At 53.3% G+C, this 15,583-nt stretch overlaps 1 protein-coding gene across 14 annotated transcripts in view; it reads left to right on the plus strand.

Annotated features, from left to right (window-relative positions):
• The window catches only part of RALGPS1 (Ral GEF with PH domain and SH3 binding motif 1), a 299,761-nt gene that overhangs the window by 257,272 nt on the left and 26,906 nt on the right, over positions 1-15,583 (plus strand). For 10 of the 14 annotated variants that reach the window (XM_070453045.1, XM_070453044.1, XM_070453049.1 and 7 more), the window contains 2 exons: positions 855-965; positions 14,265-14,391. In XM_070453045.1, the coding sequence (XP_070309146.1) occupies positions 855-965; positions 14,265-14,391 (238 nt within the window). The remainder of the gene's footprint in view (positions 1-854; positions 966-14,264; positions 14,392-15,583) is intronic. The other 4 variants (XM_070453054.1, XM_070453055.1, XM_070453058.1 and 1 more) reach the window with 1 other exon arrangement.

Here is a 15,583-nt window from a genome sequence, read left to right on the forward strand (position 1 = left end):
CCTGCGTCCCTCCGATGCCCCCACACCCCCCTCTCCACCCCCCGGGGAGCAGCCGTGCCAGAGGCTCCGCACAAGCAGATGGACAGACTGTGAGAAAGGAAGTGGAGAAACCTTCTCAGTTTCTGGTCTGGGGAGAAACAAGGCCAGGAATGCCACGTTTTCCATTTCCCCCCGTATGTAATGTTTAGCTTATATAAATGAACTAATATTTTCCTGGAGAGCAAAAATCATAAAGAACGTTGACCCCAAGAGAGAGGGCAGTTGGTGCTGTGTGTGCCTTGGAACCGGTGAAGACATTTCCAGATCTCGTGAGCCCCGCCTCCATGTGGCTGGACCAGCTGACAGATTTTCTCTGAAGATTCCTTGGCAGCAAAGCAAGTCCATGGAGAAGCTCAGGCTGGCCGCAGGTTCCTGTACCTTCAGGACTGCTCGCCAACACACCTTTCTGTCTTCCTTCTGTTGCGCAGTGGGTAAAAGCCAGGCAGATCTTGGAGTCGGGCAGACCTGAGTGCAGGGCCGGCTCCAGCGCTTCCTAGCTCTGGGGCTGGGCGATCCATGTGGTCCCTCTGAGCCTCGGTGTTCTTATTAGTGAAATGGGAATAGGAATAGCTACATACTTTGGAGAAGGAAATGGCAACCCACTCCAGTATTCTTGCCTGGAGAATCCCATGGACAGAGGAATCTGGCAGGCTACAGTCCATGGGGTCTCAAGAGTCGGACATGACTTAGCGACTAAACCATCATAAATACTTCATGTTGGCTTACTTCATGGACTGAGGCTGGGCCGGAAAAACCCTTAGACAGTGCCTGGCACCCGCTTACCATTCAGGAATGTTCGCTTCTGGCCCTTACAGGCTCTGATGCTGACTGGATAGAGGGACAGCATGGCATGGCCAATGGAGCACTGGATGGGGGGCCAGAGGGCCCTCACCTCAGCTCCAGCTCACACTCAGCAGCTGTACCAGGTAACTCTGGCCGCATAACCTGCCACCCCAGGACCCAGTAACAAAGTGGCCATTTTGTTACATGTACAGACTTTCAGGCTAGGAGGTTGGACAGGGCACAGCCAGGCTGGCTTGTCTCTGCTCCATGACAACTAGGGTCTCAGTGGGAAAGACAGGAAGGCTAAGAGGGACTGGATGTTGGGGCTGGAACCGTCGGGATGTGCTTGGTGCTGGCTGTCAGCTGGGGCGGAACCTAAAGGTCCACATGGTGTCCGATGTGGCCTGGGCCTCCCTGGTGTATGGGGTCCTCAGAGTCGTTGAGGTCTTGCATGGTATTGCTCTCCAAGAGCAGAGGTCCTCAAAGCATCATGGCATCTGTGTGACCCACCTTTCTGCCATGCTCTGTAGGTCAGTTCGGTTCAGTTCTGTCACTTGGTCATGTCCGACTCTCTGTGACCCCATGAACTGCAGCACTCCAGGACTCCCTGTCCATCACCAACTCCCAGAGTTTACTCAAACTCATGTCTATTGAGTCAGTGATGCCATCCAACCACCTCATCCTCTGTTGTCCCCTTCTCCTCCTACCCTCAATCTTCCCCAGCATCAGGGTCTTTTCAGATAAGTCAGCTCTTCGCATCAGGTGGCCCAAGTATTGGAGTTTGAGCGTCAGCATCAGTCCTTCCAGTGAATATTCAGGACTGATCTCCTTTAGGATGGACTGGTTGGATCTCCTTGCAGTCCAAGGGACTCTCAAGAGTCTTCTCCAATACCACAGTTCAAAAGCATCAGTTCTTCAGCGCTCAGCTGTCTTTCTGTAGGTCAATGCAATCTCAAAGGCCTTTCAGGCCCAAGGAGAGGGCAGGGAGACTGAGTCCTCAATGAGAGTGTTAGAATTTGTGGACCTGTGTTAAAACCAACCACACCAGCTGGTTCACGGTAGGGAAACAGGTTAGAGATAGTTAATAGCTGACACATTTGAGTGAGCACTCTCTGCCAGACACTACTCTAAACCCGTCCCATGTGCTTGCCTGGTGAACCTACACCTACCTTGTGAGGTGGGTGTACCTGCCCTATAGGCAAAGGCTCTGGGTTGCTTGCTCCCCCCATCTCACACCTGGAGGAAGGGGCAGAGCCAGTTGCTGAGCCCAGGGGTCTGGAGTGGCTGTGGCCTGTACCCAGCACAGGGAAGAAGCAGGATGCACCAGAGGGCCCACAGTTCCCTGGGCTGTCCATCATCGGTGCAGTGCAGGAAGCGCCCTGCCCTGGGTGACCACCTTGGCACACCCATGATGTTGCCACTGACACTGTGAGTGGCGTGCTGTCCCAGCGTGGTCCTTAGAAGGCTGGGTCTGTGTAAGAGTAGATTCTAAACATGCTTTGGCATTACCTCTCCTTCCCTTGCCTTGTCTGGGACCTCCCGCTGTGGCTGTGGAGTCGGGGTGTTGCCATCCCCCCATTTTGGACTTCTCTCTACCTTCCTCAGCTAGCTAACCTCAGGGTCTGGTTGCCAAGAATGGTGTGGGCTCAGTGTCGACTCCAGGTGCTGTTTCCTCTCATGGGCACTTTCATGGGTTTTCCAGCGACCCCACAGCCCCTTGACCTGAGCAGATGCAGGTCTTTTCCGGGGGACACTGCATGGGCCCTCAGCCAGTGCCCACAGCGTTTCTTACTGCTTTAAGTCCCCTCCAGCCCCCAGCTCCACTCACCGGGACCACCTTGGTTCATGGGAGGCTGCACCCGTCCTGGCCCAGGTGAGCCTATGAGTGTAGCTAACCCTGGTGTGGCCACAGCCGTGTGGACTCTAGGCCTGAGGGAGGCACTCGGAGTCCCCTGGGTCTCCCAGCTGCTGGGGACATATAGCAAGCTCCTCGAGTGGCCTGGAGACCCTTCACTGTGGTTGAGAAGAGTGAGAGAGCACCCCCATGGGTGAGGGCAGTGACCCCTTCTTTCTGCCCTCATATTCTCAGAGTGGGTAGGGGGCCCTAGGTGAGGGACTCAAGGGACAGGGAACCAGTTTTTGCTGGTTCCCTCTGGAGTTCACGTCTGCTTTGTCCTTGGAGTCTCCCATCCTAGCCCCTGAAGGTCAAGGTCAAGCGGAGGAGCCAAGACTCAAAGCTGCTGCCCTGCTGCAGCTGGGAACCTGAGCCTCTGGCTGCGAGAACAAAGCATCCGGGCCTCACTGCAGTTGAAAGGTGATCGGATGCCATATTTCAGAAGGAAGTGAACCGGGGCAAACCAAGTGACATGTGAGATAGAGCCTGGCTCGCAGTAAGGACCTGTAAGAGTTGCATGTATGAGAAACAAAGAACGCGTGTGAACGTAAAAGTCACCGGCTCCCAGGCTCCACCAGGAAACCTGGCCAGAGAAGGCTTTCAACACAAACAGGCTTTCCTCTGCAGAGGGGCCCCCGGGGCCCAGAGCGCTCAGGGCTCTGGCAGACCCGGTGAGAGCCCCAGTGTGGGAACAAAATGAAATGGAGAATGAATGAAACACAGGAATGAAATGGGGAGATACAGCACCCCTTGCAGTTGAGGGGGACATGGGCCCCACACCCCAGACGCTCAGGCTGGTGCTCTTGAAGCTCAGGATCACAGCAGCGGTCATCCTTGCCTCCAGGGATGATGCAGAGGCTCAGAGCCCGAGGAGAATGGACCCCAGCTCCCCGCTCAGCCCCGAGCCGAGGCTGGATGGAACGCGAGTCTTGTGACTCCAGATTGAGTCGTTTCCCTCCGACACAGCTGCCTCCCATTAATCTCCGATGTGCGAGACTTGGAGCGCAGCCTGTAAGCAGCGGCCAGGCTGCCAGGTTGCTTGAATCGGGCAGCGCTGACCCAGGGCAGGACTGCTCCGATGCCGCCGGGACCCGTGGGAACGAGGCTGTCTGTCCTGGGTGCGTGTCCTCCTCAGCAGAGCCATGGGTACCATGCCGGTGCTCTCGGCACATGCCGCTGGCGCTCCAACTGCCCACCCAGCCCTGGCTGGGCATGGGGACACAGTCCCTGCCTCCTGGGATGGGGGGTGGGGATGGACAGTCAGCAGGAAATCACACACAACTACTTAGCTTCGGATGAACGGGTGCCATAAAGGCCGGGTGTGGGCCAAGTGCACCCAGGACGATGGGGTGTCACCCTCTTTGTGAGAACTTCCACCTTTGGGGCTGTGAATTCTGCACCACGCAGGGCCCTGTATCTCAGTGAGGGTCTAATTTAACCCCTGAGGATGGGAGGGGTCTCCAGTTCTTTCCCTCTGTTTCTTTCTCTTCCAAGAGAAACGTACAGAAGGAACAGGAGGCACTGGGGGTGTTTCAGGCGTGTCCCCTGTGACCCCCGTGGGTGGGCAGAGGAGGCCCGTGGCCCCGGCCCCAGCGTGGTCCCAGCGCTGGCTGGCCGGCCAAGGCCGCCTCTGAGAAGAGGAAGTGACGGCTGAGACTGAGGCTGCCGAGGACAGAGTAGTGTGTGGCTTCTGAGCCGCCTTCCTTTAGAACTACAAACGGAGCACAAGGTCACTTTTTTCCACCGCTCACCAGCCCCTCGCCCCAGCAAAGCTCCTTAACCCTTCCAACTGCAGGTGCCACATCATAACATCGAGATGCTGCCAACAGGGCTTGTGAGGCAGTGTTACTGTGATGCTGACATCAGATCCTCTGTCCAGAACATTTAGCACAGTCTCTGGCCCCTGGTCGGAGAAGACAATCTCTGTACTTCAGTACTCTTGCCTGGAAAATCCCATGGACGGAGGAGTCTGGTAGGCTGCAGTCCATGGGGTCGCTAAGAGTCGGCACGACTGAGCGACTTCACTTTCACTTTTCCCTTGCATGCATTGGAGAAGGTAATGGCAACCCACTCCAGTGTTCTTGCCTGGAGAATCCCAGGGACAGGGGGAGCCTGGTGGGCTGCCGTCTATGGGGTCGCACAGAGTCGGACAGTACTGAAGCGACTTAGCAGCAGCAGCAGCAGCTGGCCCCTGGTAGATTCTCAGTGAATGTCACCCATTACCATCACCAGCTCTGGCACAGTCGTGATAGTTATCCCATTGATGTAGTTATTGCTATTACCGTGTTTCTTCATTTTTTCCTATCAAAGCAGGTGTCTTTCCTGGGTGTAATTATCTGGATGCTTGTCTCTGTCCCCACTTGACTGTGACTCCACGAAGGCAGAGCATCAGCTAATTCAGAGTGGCTGGGCCGCACCCCTCTGGGTGTTGTTAGGAAGGAGAGAGGCCAGCGCTCTGTCCTTTCCTTCTCGCCAGGGCGCTGCCAGGCCGGCTTAGTGCCCCTGTCTTGCAGACGTAAAATTCACGCTCAGAGGCGTGAGGTAACTCGCCCAAGGTCGCTCCACTGGGAGGTGGCAGGTACCAGTGGGAGCGCAGGCCTGTCTGCCTCTGGGTCCCACGTTCTTTGCTGTTGCCATTCATCATCCTTGATCCCGCCCACTCCAGAGCCCTTGTTAGAAGGCTCTGTGTTCTTTTCTCTTCCAATCAGTCAGTGGTCTGTTGGGCAGCATGTTGGTTTCTTGAGAGAAGTGTAATGAAAACCAGATTTTGTTCATGATATCTTGTTCCCCAATGACTGTCAGTTCTCATATGTTCCAATAAAACTGCTAAAGAAACAGCCACTTAAAGATTATTCATGGAAAAATTATGCTGAGGAAAAATAGAGCAATCCTCTGAGATAGTCAAGCCGCGTGGTCAGTTTTTCCAGCTGCTCGTGCCATATCGGGCTGGGCAGCGGGGACCACACTCCGCTAGGGCAGGCCAGAGCCCCAGCCCATTATCACCGCCCCCGCCCAGTGGACACAGAGGAACAAACTTGTCAGCCACCCAGCTCCAAACTGGTCCCAGAAGACACGTGTCCTGGGTGCTGTCACATGGCGCCCTCACCCCACCCCAGGCCTGATGGGGCTGGCACGTGAGGCCTTTCAGTAGCAGAATGTCACTTACTGGCAGAGAGGCCACCACTCCCACCCAGCCCCCCCCACCCCGCCTAGGTCCCAGCTGAATGGAAATTCTTCTGCTTCAGCGTCAAAGTCCTGCTGTTGGTCCGCAGTGCAGGGATGGGCGTGATGGAGGGCACTGAGAGCAGCATCAGCCTTGACCCTGGGCCCAGGGAGACCACAGCCCCCCACCTGCCCCCAGCTGAGTTCAGGGGCATCTGAGGCCAGGCTTGCCTCCCACCCAAAGCAGCAAGGAGAAGGGGGTGGATCCGGGCCTCGGCCTGGAGGGGGAGTCAGGAGCTGAGTGGACGTGACCAGAGGCGAGTCCCGAGGCTTGGGAGAGCCTGTCTGGGGTTGGAGCCAGGGCGCAGGAACCTCTGGGAGACAGGTGGGGAAGGGAGTGGGTGAGGGGAGAGCCAAGGCCAGGGAGGTTCCCAGAAGAGCCTCGGAGTGTCCACTTCTCACCGCACACGCGGCCAGTTCAAGGAGCAAACCCAGTTCCCGTCGGCCACGTGACCTGGGGGCAGGGAGGCCTCCGCAGGACAGCTGCAGGAGTGTTGACGGCTCGGGAGTCTTTGGACTCAGCAGCGGAGTGTTTATACAAGCCTGGCACACAGTTGGTGCACAATAGGTGTTAGTCTCCCTCATCTTCCCTTCCTCGGGAGCAGCAGTTGGACGTTTATCCATCACACGTATCCTTCAAGAAGTGCCTTCTGCTTAGATCAGATCACCTCGAATGTGTCACCATGTTCCTCCTTCCTCAGTTTTCCCCTAATGCCTGACCTTTGAACTGCTTGAGCTCCTTCCCCACCGTGGGCCACCCCCCACCACCCTCTGCCCTCAGTTCCCAGATAGTGGCACAGTGCCCAGGTCCTACTCACAGGCTCTCTCACCTGCTGAGCGGGCCTCCTCCAAGTACCCACCTTCTGGGTGGCAACACCACACATAGCCAGAGACCAGGCCCGCAGCGCTCAATTATCACTGTTATTAATGCTGGGACACCACCAGTTCCAACCACGGGGAGGAGCCAGGCGATCTGACCTTTATAAAATCCTTACTGAGCCCGGGGTGGGAGCCAGAGTGACTCAGGCAGCGAGACTGTGATCCTGAGTACAGGCAGCTGATAAACAAGCCACATTCCACCCTCCTCACGGATTCATTTATTGAGCAATACGTACAAAACAGAAACAAGGCCGGGTGCTTCCACGCCGCCTTTCCTCCCCTCGGCCGCTACACCAGATGTCTCCCCAGGACAGAACTTGCTTTCATCTCGGTGCTTTGACCAGAAATTCTTCACGGGGTGCCCATCAGAACCACCCAAAGAGCAGCGCCCCTGACCCACCTGAGGCCAGCAGAACCAGGCCCTCCTGGGATGGGCCCAAGAAACTGTTTCTCACACACCCTCCAGATGCTTCTGATACAAACATGCCCTGGTTAAGAATGACAGTCTCAGAGAAGCTGACGGCGACGTGGAACCCCTCCCAGGAGAGTGCAAGCGTACTCAAAGCTTAGCCGCAGACCTCACTGGCTCCCATGGACCCTCCCAGGGTTGGCGAAGTCCAGGCCACGACTCTCTGAGTCATTGTCATGGGTTGGTCTGTCGGAGCCCCAATTCTTGAGATGATGCCACATGCAGGCTGGAATCTGGACCTCAAATAGCTCCCCCTCTTCTTATTAAATTAAGTCTTCTGGAACCCCTGCTCGACCCAAATCTGAGCTCTCTGTCTCGGTGGAGGAAGGTTATTACTTACATTCAGGTCTGAGTGGGCAAATGACAGAACAGAAGCTGAAATCAACACAGCAGAAGCTTTGTTCAATGGCTAAAGAATGGAGAAGCTAAATTCACAGAGTAAAGACAAAGGGATGAGCAGTGAGGCTAATAATGGGGAGGCAGATGCCTTAGTCTACCAGGGGAGGGATGGGGCTTTTTCAAGGGAGTAGGGTGCCACCCCCTTTCTATCCTTCTTTGGTCCTTAATGTCCAGTCTTGGCCACCAGTGGATGTGTCATTTAATATGCTAATGTAGTCAGATGGAGGTACAAGGAGACTTAGAGTCTGTTGGAAATCACATTCATTGCCATCTTGGTCCCAGCTGGTTCCACCTGGTTTTTTCTTGTGTGTGTGTGTGTGTGTGTGTGTGTGTGTGGTTTCCTTTTCTATCTCTGAACCCTTTAACTTAAAGATTTATATTCACTCCTGCTAGAGGTGGGAGAGTTGGCAAGTTTTAAGCAAGGACACTTCTGCTAACAGTGGAGGTTGATGGGTTTTGTTTTCTTAATTTTATGTCTTTGAATTTGCCTGGTCGTCTTTGCAGCATGTGGGGTCTAGTTCCCCAACCAGGGATGGAACTCAGACCCCCTGCACTGGGAGCGTGGCGTCTTAGCTCCCAGGAAGTCCCGGTTGATGGGTTTTGAGCAAAGACCTGGAGCAGCTCTGACAGCGCTGTCTCCTTCCACCTGGCCAGGTGGCCCAGAAAACCAGGCAGAAGGGAGCCCGCCGACCAAGGCCCCATCGTACAGCCCCCAGTTCCTGGCAAAGGGTGGGGAAGGATAGACCTGGACTCCAGCACAGCCCCTAGCACGGCACCTGGCACAGAGAAAGTGTCTACTCGCTTTTCAAGTCTGTTCTTTTTAAATCATGAAACCTTTCTATGAAGAGAATATCTATGGTACCTCCCACCCATATTTAACAGAAGTGGACATTTTGCCATATTTGCTTTATATCTCCTTAATTGTTTACAGACAGATTACACGCTATCTGTTCCCTTTCTTCCGTATGGAGGTATCTACTGTCCCCATACCATTTTGTGTTATTCCTGTGTGGATTTTTGTATTTTACTACACGTATACCTATATATGGGCTTCCCAGATAGCATTAGTGGTAAAGAACTCACCTGCCAATGCAGGAGACATAGAGACGCAAGTTCATTCCCTGGATTGGGAAGATCCCCTAGAGGAGGGCGTGGCAACCCACTCCAGTATTCTTGCCTGGAGAATCCCCATGGACAGAGGAGTCTGGAGGTCTATAGTCCATAGGGTCCCACAGAGTTGGACATGACTGAAGCAACTTAGCATGCATGCATACATATAAACATATATACTAGGTTTTTAAAATACTACATAAGTGGCATCATGCCATTCACCTAAACATTCATCTGCAACTCTCTCTGCCTGCTTACCATGTTTCTGTCATATGAATTGTATCCACAGGGATACCTGCAAATCCAGTTTCTTCATTTTTTCCTGCTCTGTAGAATTTGTTGAATGAATGAACTGCAGCTCCCTTATCCATTTCTCTACCAAGGAGCATGCAGGTTGTTTCCCCATTGAACGTCCTTGGAAAGGAAATGTGTCGCCCTTGTGCATGGATGCACATTTCCTGAGGGCAGACACCCAGAATTGGAATGCTGGGGTCACAGTGATGCCATGAAGGCATGGCATCTTCACCTTTACTCAGCATTGCTAATTGCTTTTCAAGTATTTGACACACAAATGAACCTTAACTAGCATTCACATTTGATACTATCAGGCTAATCATTTTTTTTTAAGAATCTAGTGAGTTGAAAATGTATTTCAATTTTACTGTAACTTGCATTCCCATTATTACCAGTGAGGATAAGGCATCTTTCCATATAGTTATTGGTCACTGAGGTCATTTCCTCTTTTGTGAATTTCCCATTTGTTTCCTTTGCCCATTTTCTTGGGGCGTATATCTCTTTCTTACTGGTATTTAAAGTTCTCTATAAATCTGAACCGGAACCCTTTGATGGTGATGTGTGTGACATATTCCTTCTCTCAGACTACACCTTGCCATCTAATGTTGCTTTTCCTGTCTTTTGTTTATTGGCTTGATTTGGTACACAAATGTTTAATCAAATTTTTTCATTTTTTAAAATGTAATTTTTAATCAGAGGAAAATTGCTTTACAGCGTCGTGTTTCTGCCGAACACCAGCATAAATCAGCCATAATTATACATTTATCCCCTTCCTCTTGAGCCTCTCTTCCCTCATTTTTTTTCCTTGAAGGTTTATGCCTTTTGTTTCTTTCCTTTCCCCAAGGTCATAAGGGTTGTCTCCTTTTTCTTTCCAGTAGTTTGGCATTTTTGCTTTTCATATATATGTCATTAATCCACTTGCATAGTGTAAGGTAGGAGGACTCAATGATTTCATCTTTTCCCACATGGAACCTAAGAGTTCTAGACCCATGTACTGAAAAGACCCTGCCTTCCCTTTAACTTGTAATGCCACCACCACCATGAAGAAGTCTAGACTTTTATTTTGATTCACTGAACAGTTTCTCTGTCCACGTGCCAACACCAGACTCTTTGAATTACTTTTGTGTTTTGGTCTGATAACTGGTAGGACAAGTCCTGTGCTGTTCTTCTCAAGATTTGTTGTGACTACTTTATCCTGTTCTTCTTCAGGATTTTAAGATCAGCCGAAATGACCAGGTATAACAGGATTTGAGCACCATGCCCCTGACCGTTTCAGGCTTTTCACTTATCAGACTTTCATGAATCTGTATGATGGTTGGATTTGAGAAGTTTAGACTGGCTGCAGGAAGAAGAGAAAGTGTGGCAACTCAGACCAGTCAGTGACAAGAGAGATGGACAGGGACGGGGTGTACAAAACCTAAGGGTCTTGGTGATTGTGTGTGGTGAGTAAGAAGAGATGGGGAAACAATGGAAACAGTAAGAGACTTTATTTTTGGGGTCTCCAAAATCACTGCAGATGGTGACTGCAGCCATGAAATTAAAAGACACTTGCTCCTTGGAAGAAAAGCTATGACCAACCTAGACAGCATATTAAAAAGCAGAGATATTATTTTACCAACAAAGGTCCATCTAGTCAAGGCCATGGTTTTTCCAGTAGTCATGTATGGATGTGAGAGTTGGACTATAAAGGAAGCTGAGTGCCAAAGAATTGATGCTTTTGAACTGTGGTGTTGGAGAAGACTCTTGAGAGTCCCTTGGACTGCAAGGCGATCCAGCCAGTCCATCCTAAAGGAAATCAATCCTGAATATTCATTGGAAGGACTGATGCTGAAGCTGAAACTCCAATACTTTGGCCACCTGACGCGAAGAACTGACTCATTGGAAAAGACCCTGATGCTGAGAAAGATTGAAGTCTGGAGGAGAAGGGGATGACAGAGGATGAGATGGTTGGATGGCATCACTGGCACAATGGACGTGAGTTTGAGTAGGCTCTAGGATTTGGTGATGGACAGGGAAGCCTGGTGTGCTGCAGTCCATGGGGTTGCAAAGAGTTGGACATGACTAGAGCGACTGAACTGAACCGAGTAAAAAGAGAAAAGGCAAGTCGCAGTCTGGGAGAAGCCGATGACTGCTCCTTCCAGGCCAGGTGACTGAGTGGCCAGCAGGGCCTCCAGCCAAGGCTGGAAATGCAGGAAGAGGGTTCAAGTTCAGCCTTGGCTGAACTTATGATATCTTAGGAAAGTTCAGATGAAGGGATCAAGCCAACTGAAGGAAATGCAGGTCTCAGGCTGAAAAAAAAAAAAAAAGGATGGCTGGAGACTTCCCTGATGGTCCAGTGGCTAAGACTCCTCGGGCTCACCATTCAGGGGACCTGGGTTTGACCCCTGGTCAGGGAACTAACTTCCACATGCCTGCAACTAAAGATTCTACATGCCACAATGAAGACCCAGTGCAGCCAAGTAACTAAATAAATATTTTAAAAATAAATAACTGTTGTGCATTTCCATAAGCTCCCTTGCTCTTTAAAACAAACAACAACAAAAAAAAAGAAGGATGGCAGTAAAGGTTTAAGAGTCATCAGCCAACATGCTGAGTTAAAATCAAATCAGAACCAGGAGCCAAAGAGGGAGGCTTGTATAGACAATACCAGCCACTGGGGGATAAGGAACCAATGGAGGAGGCCGAGTGACAGCAATCGAAGAGGCTCAGGGAGAAGCAGGAGCGAGTGACATCACAGGCACCCAGGAAGCAGAGGCTTATGAGGAGTAGTCGCCTGCGTCAGCCGCCTAGGGCGCTGGCAAGGAAGCCAATGAGTGCTTGACGGTTTGGTCCAAAGGAGGTCAATGGAAATGTCATTAGGAAATGGAAACCAGATTTAGTGACTCGGGGAGTGAGTGAGGGGGCGGCAGAGGAGTGGGGGGCAGGCCAGTTTTTGAGGAAGTGTGGCGCCTGGGAGGAAAGCCGGGCCAGGGGACCTTCTTTTGCAGAAGGAGAGAAACTAAGAGTGTATGCAGGAACTGGGAAATGGAGTGAGCAGGAGAAGGGGAAGTGGTGCAGTGAATTCTCAGAGGGAACAGTAGGTTGGGGCGGAGGTCCCTGTTCCCCGGGGGCCTGGCAGGAAGCCTGTTGTCACCGGAGGTGCACTTAGCGATTGAGGGCAACCAAACCCAACAGGCACAGTGTTCCGTGGCAGGAGAGTGGCAGCATTTTGGAGGGGAGAGGGTCTGATAGTTTTGCAGGGGGGCTGAAGGAGGGGTTGACACCTGGGAATAGTTGTTGAAGGGAACGGCGGAGACCTAGTGCAGGGCTTAGTGGTGGGGCCTCAGGGGAGTGAAGAAGAGGATGTGGGGGTCAGGGAGTGGGATGTGGAGGAGGCACAGAAGGGTGGGACGATCGCTGGGAGTGGGAGGTCAGAACCTGAGATTTCATGAGTTCCTTGCATCGGGAACCCTCCAAAGTGCCAGAAGCTGGACTTCCCATAGTGGACAGGTTGGGGACAAAGGTCGTTGTTTTGGATGCCAAAATAAGAATGAGCCAAGCCTGCTGGAGGACACAGGGACCCTTAGGTCATTAGTGGATCTGCAGCATCTTGTGGTGGAGAATCTGGAGCCTTGGGTGGACCTCTGGCCTCACAGGCCCTCCAGGATGTTCCCCAGCACAGCCAGGCAGTAGCCCCCTGGTTTGCCCCGCATTCGATGTGCTCCACCGAAAGTGACCGAGCCCCTTTGCGGAAACCCTGGCTCCCATTTCCAGTGTCTGGCCCAGGTAGCTATGGCTCAGCTGTCATCTGGGGTCACCTCCCTTTGACATAGACTGAGACCTGGGGCTGTATACTGCAGTGCTTGCACCTGGACAAACGTCTCCTGAGCAGCAGATACAAAGAAACTATGAGGGACTAAAAATAACTGCAGGCATGTGCAATTGGGGCAAATTTCAAACAATAAGATACAAAAGGGCCAAAATCCTACTGCCACTTCTGAGGTGCCTGGAGCAGGATACTGCTCCTGATCCCTCCGTGCAGCACCACCAGGGGGCGGGCAGACCACTTTAGGCCACCCCTCTGGCCTGACCCACTGATCTCCCCCTGCCCTCACCCCATTTAAGGAACCAAGTCGCCTCCCCACAGGGAGCAAGCAAGGGAACCTGTTGCTTGTTTTTGCTCCCTTGTGAGTCTGATTAAAGCCTTGCCTGAATTCTTCGTCTGATCTCTTATCTGTTTCTGTTGATTCGAGTCCAAGAACCCAGCTTGGTTAACACCTTAAGACCTCCCTTCCCAAATCACAACCACAGAAACTAAAGAGACAACAGTGGTCTAGACCACGCCCCACAGAAAATAGCTGTGAATGTGGCTAACATGAAGGACTCAGCCTCTCAGCACATGCTGCTCAGTGGGGTTTGTGACCCCAACCCCCTGGCTTTGATGACCTTCCATTGGCCCTATGACTGGGGCTGAGGAGGACAGGGTAACATTATCATAATAAAACCAGAGTGAGTACTAACTGTGAAACTCTGCATATGATACCCCAAGACCTCTCCCGGCTACCCACAGGGTGAGTGCCTTCTTCCCACCTTTCAGGTGAGGAAACAGGCTCAGAGAGGAAGCAACCCGTTCAAGGTCACCCAGGCAATAACGGATGGGCCTGGGTGTCTGACACCCTGCCTGCCAGTTAATCCACTGCCCCTAGTGAGCCCTGCACACGTCCCTTTTGGTTGGACATGTGCTTCAGAAGAGAGTCTGGCCTTGAAAGGGCACAGGGGTACAGGCCCTGGACCTGGACTCAGAAGTCACACTATTAAGGCTCAACTCTGTCCCCCAGCGGGGTAGCTGTGGAGAAGTACCACCCCAGGGGAAACAGGCCAGGCTGCAGACCCCCGCCTCCACCCCTCGTCCATCCATGGCGCTCTCCTCCACGTGAGCAGTGGGGCTGTTGGGCCAGGGACGCTATGCACAGCAGGATGCTGGCCATCCTGACGGCCTGTTGTCAGGCTTACTATGTGTATCACAACGTGCCTGGCAGCTGGGGGTGAGGGGTCGGGGTCTCGTGGGTAGACAGCTACAGGGCTTGGGGAACCTTGTCCCCTCCTGTCAGCTGAGCCAGGGGTCTCCCCCCAAACCCAGCCCACCTCCCCTGAGCCTCGCCAGCCCCTCGCCTCACTCTCTGTGCTCTGTTCCAGGTCCATCCAGCGGCTCCAGTTCCGCAAGGTTCAGCCGGCGGCCCACCTGTCCGGACGCCTCTGTGGCCGGCAGCCTCCCCACGCCCCCGGTCCCGAGACACAGGAAGAGCCACAGTCTGGGCAACAAGTGGGTGACCGCGTGAGCCCCCGATGCCGGGGTCGGGGCAGGACCGAGCATGAGGCGGGGCTGAAGAGCTGCTGGGGATGCCAGCCCACCCGGGCCTCCCCTGCCCGTGTGGGAGCTGCTGATGGGCACTCTTGGTCTCCCAGGCTGGTGCCCCCTCCTCAGGCTGGCACGGGCTCAGGAAGGGCTGGGGTGGCCGTGGCTGCATCGCCCGTGTACTGGTCACGGATCTCCAGGGCTCAGCAGCTGATGGAGGAGGCGTGCAGGGAAGGGCAGGGAGGCAGTGGTGGGCTTCTAGCTGGCTTGCCCAAGCTCGGTTAGTGTCTCCTCATGGAAAGAAAACCCTAGAATCCAGGAAACACCATGACAGTCCTCCAGGGAGCACGTGGTATCTCATGGCACCTGTGTGTCAGGGCTCAGCATCTCCACTTGCTGAAAGTTACAGGAAGCCTGAAGAGCCCAGAGCCTGCTGCAGGTTCCCCCGGCTCCATGGGGCTGACAGCTGGGGGACATGTGTGGTCCTTAGCATGGCTGGGCAGCTGTGTGCATGTCCCCTGGGTGTTGGGCACAGAACTCTGAGCAGTTGGATCCCTTCTGCCCTCTCTCCCTCTCTCTCTCTCCTTCTCTCTGTTCCTTCCTTCCTTTCATCTTCCTACCAGTAAGACACAAGCCTCAGCGAGCCCAGGCTAGGCCTGGAGGAGAAAAGGCTTGCGTCTCCTAGAGTTCGGAGCTTGCTCGGTGCTGGATACACTGCCACGTGCCTGTCCACCTTCCTCTCACTGGGCCCCTGCAGGCCTCTGGAGTAGGCACTGCCTGATTCATGTTGTAAGAATGAGGCCAGGAGGTCCGACAGGAGAAGCGCCTGGCAGTGGTGGGTAAGGCTGGAGCAAGGACTTAGACCAGGTGTATGACTCCAGAAGCAGGTGTGCTGACCACAAGGTCAGCCATCTTTTTGCTTGTTTGGCCTCATCACTCGAAAGCACCATCTGCTCACCTGAGCCTCACAGTCATCCTGGGAGACAGGCAGGGTGAGTAGCATGAGTCCCCATTTGCCAGAGAAACTGAGGCTCAGAAAAACGATGTGACTTGCCCAAGGTCACGCCATGGGGAGATAGAACTGCGGTTCTGGGTGAGGGTTTTTCTCCTGCAGTGGTGCCGTTCTGCTCAGGCCCCTGGTTCCACCTAGGGCAGGTGG

Source organism: Odocoileus virginianus, chromosome 2 (genome assembly GCF_023699985.2).
Source record: "Odocoileus virginianus isolate 20LAN1187 ecotype Illinois chromosome 2, Ovbor_1.2, whole genome shotgun sequence".
Taxonomy (NCBI): Eukaryota; Metazoa; Chordata; class Mammalia; order Artiodactyla; family Cervidae; genus Odocoileus; species Odocoileus virginianus.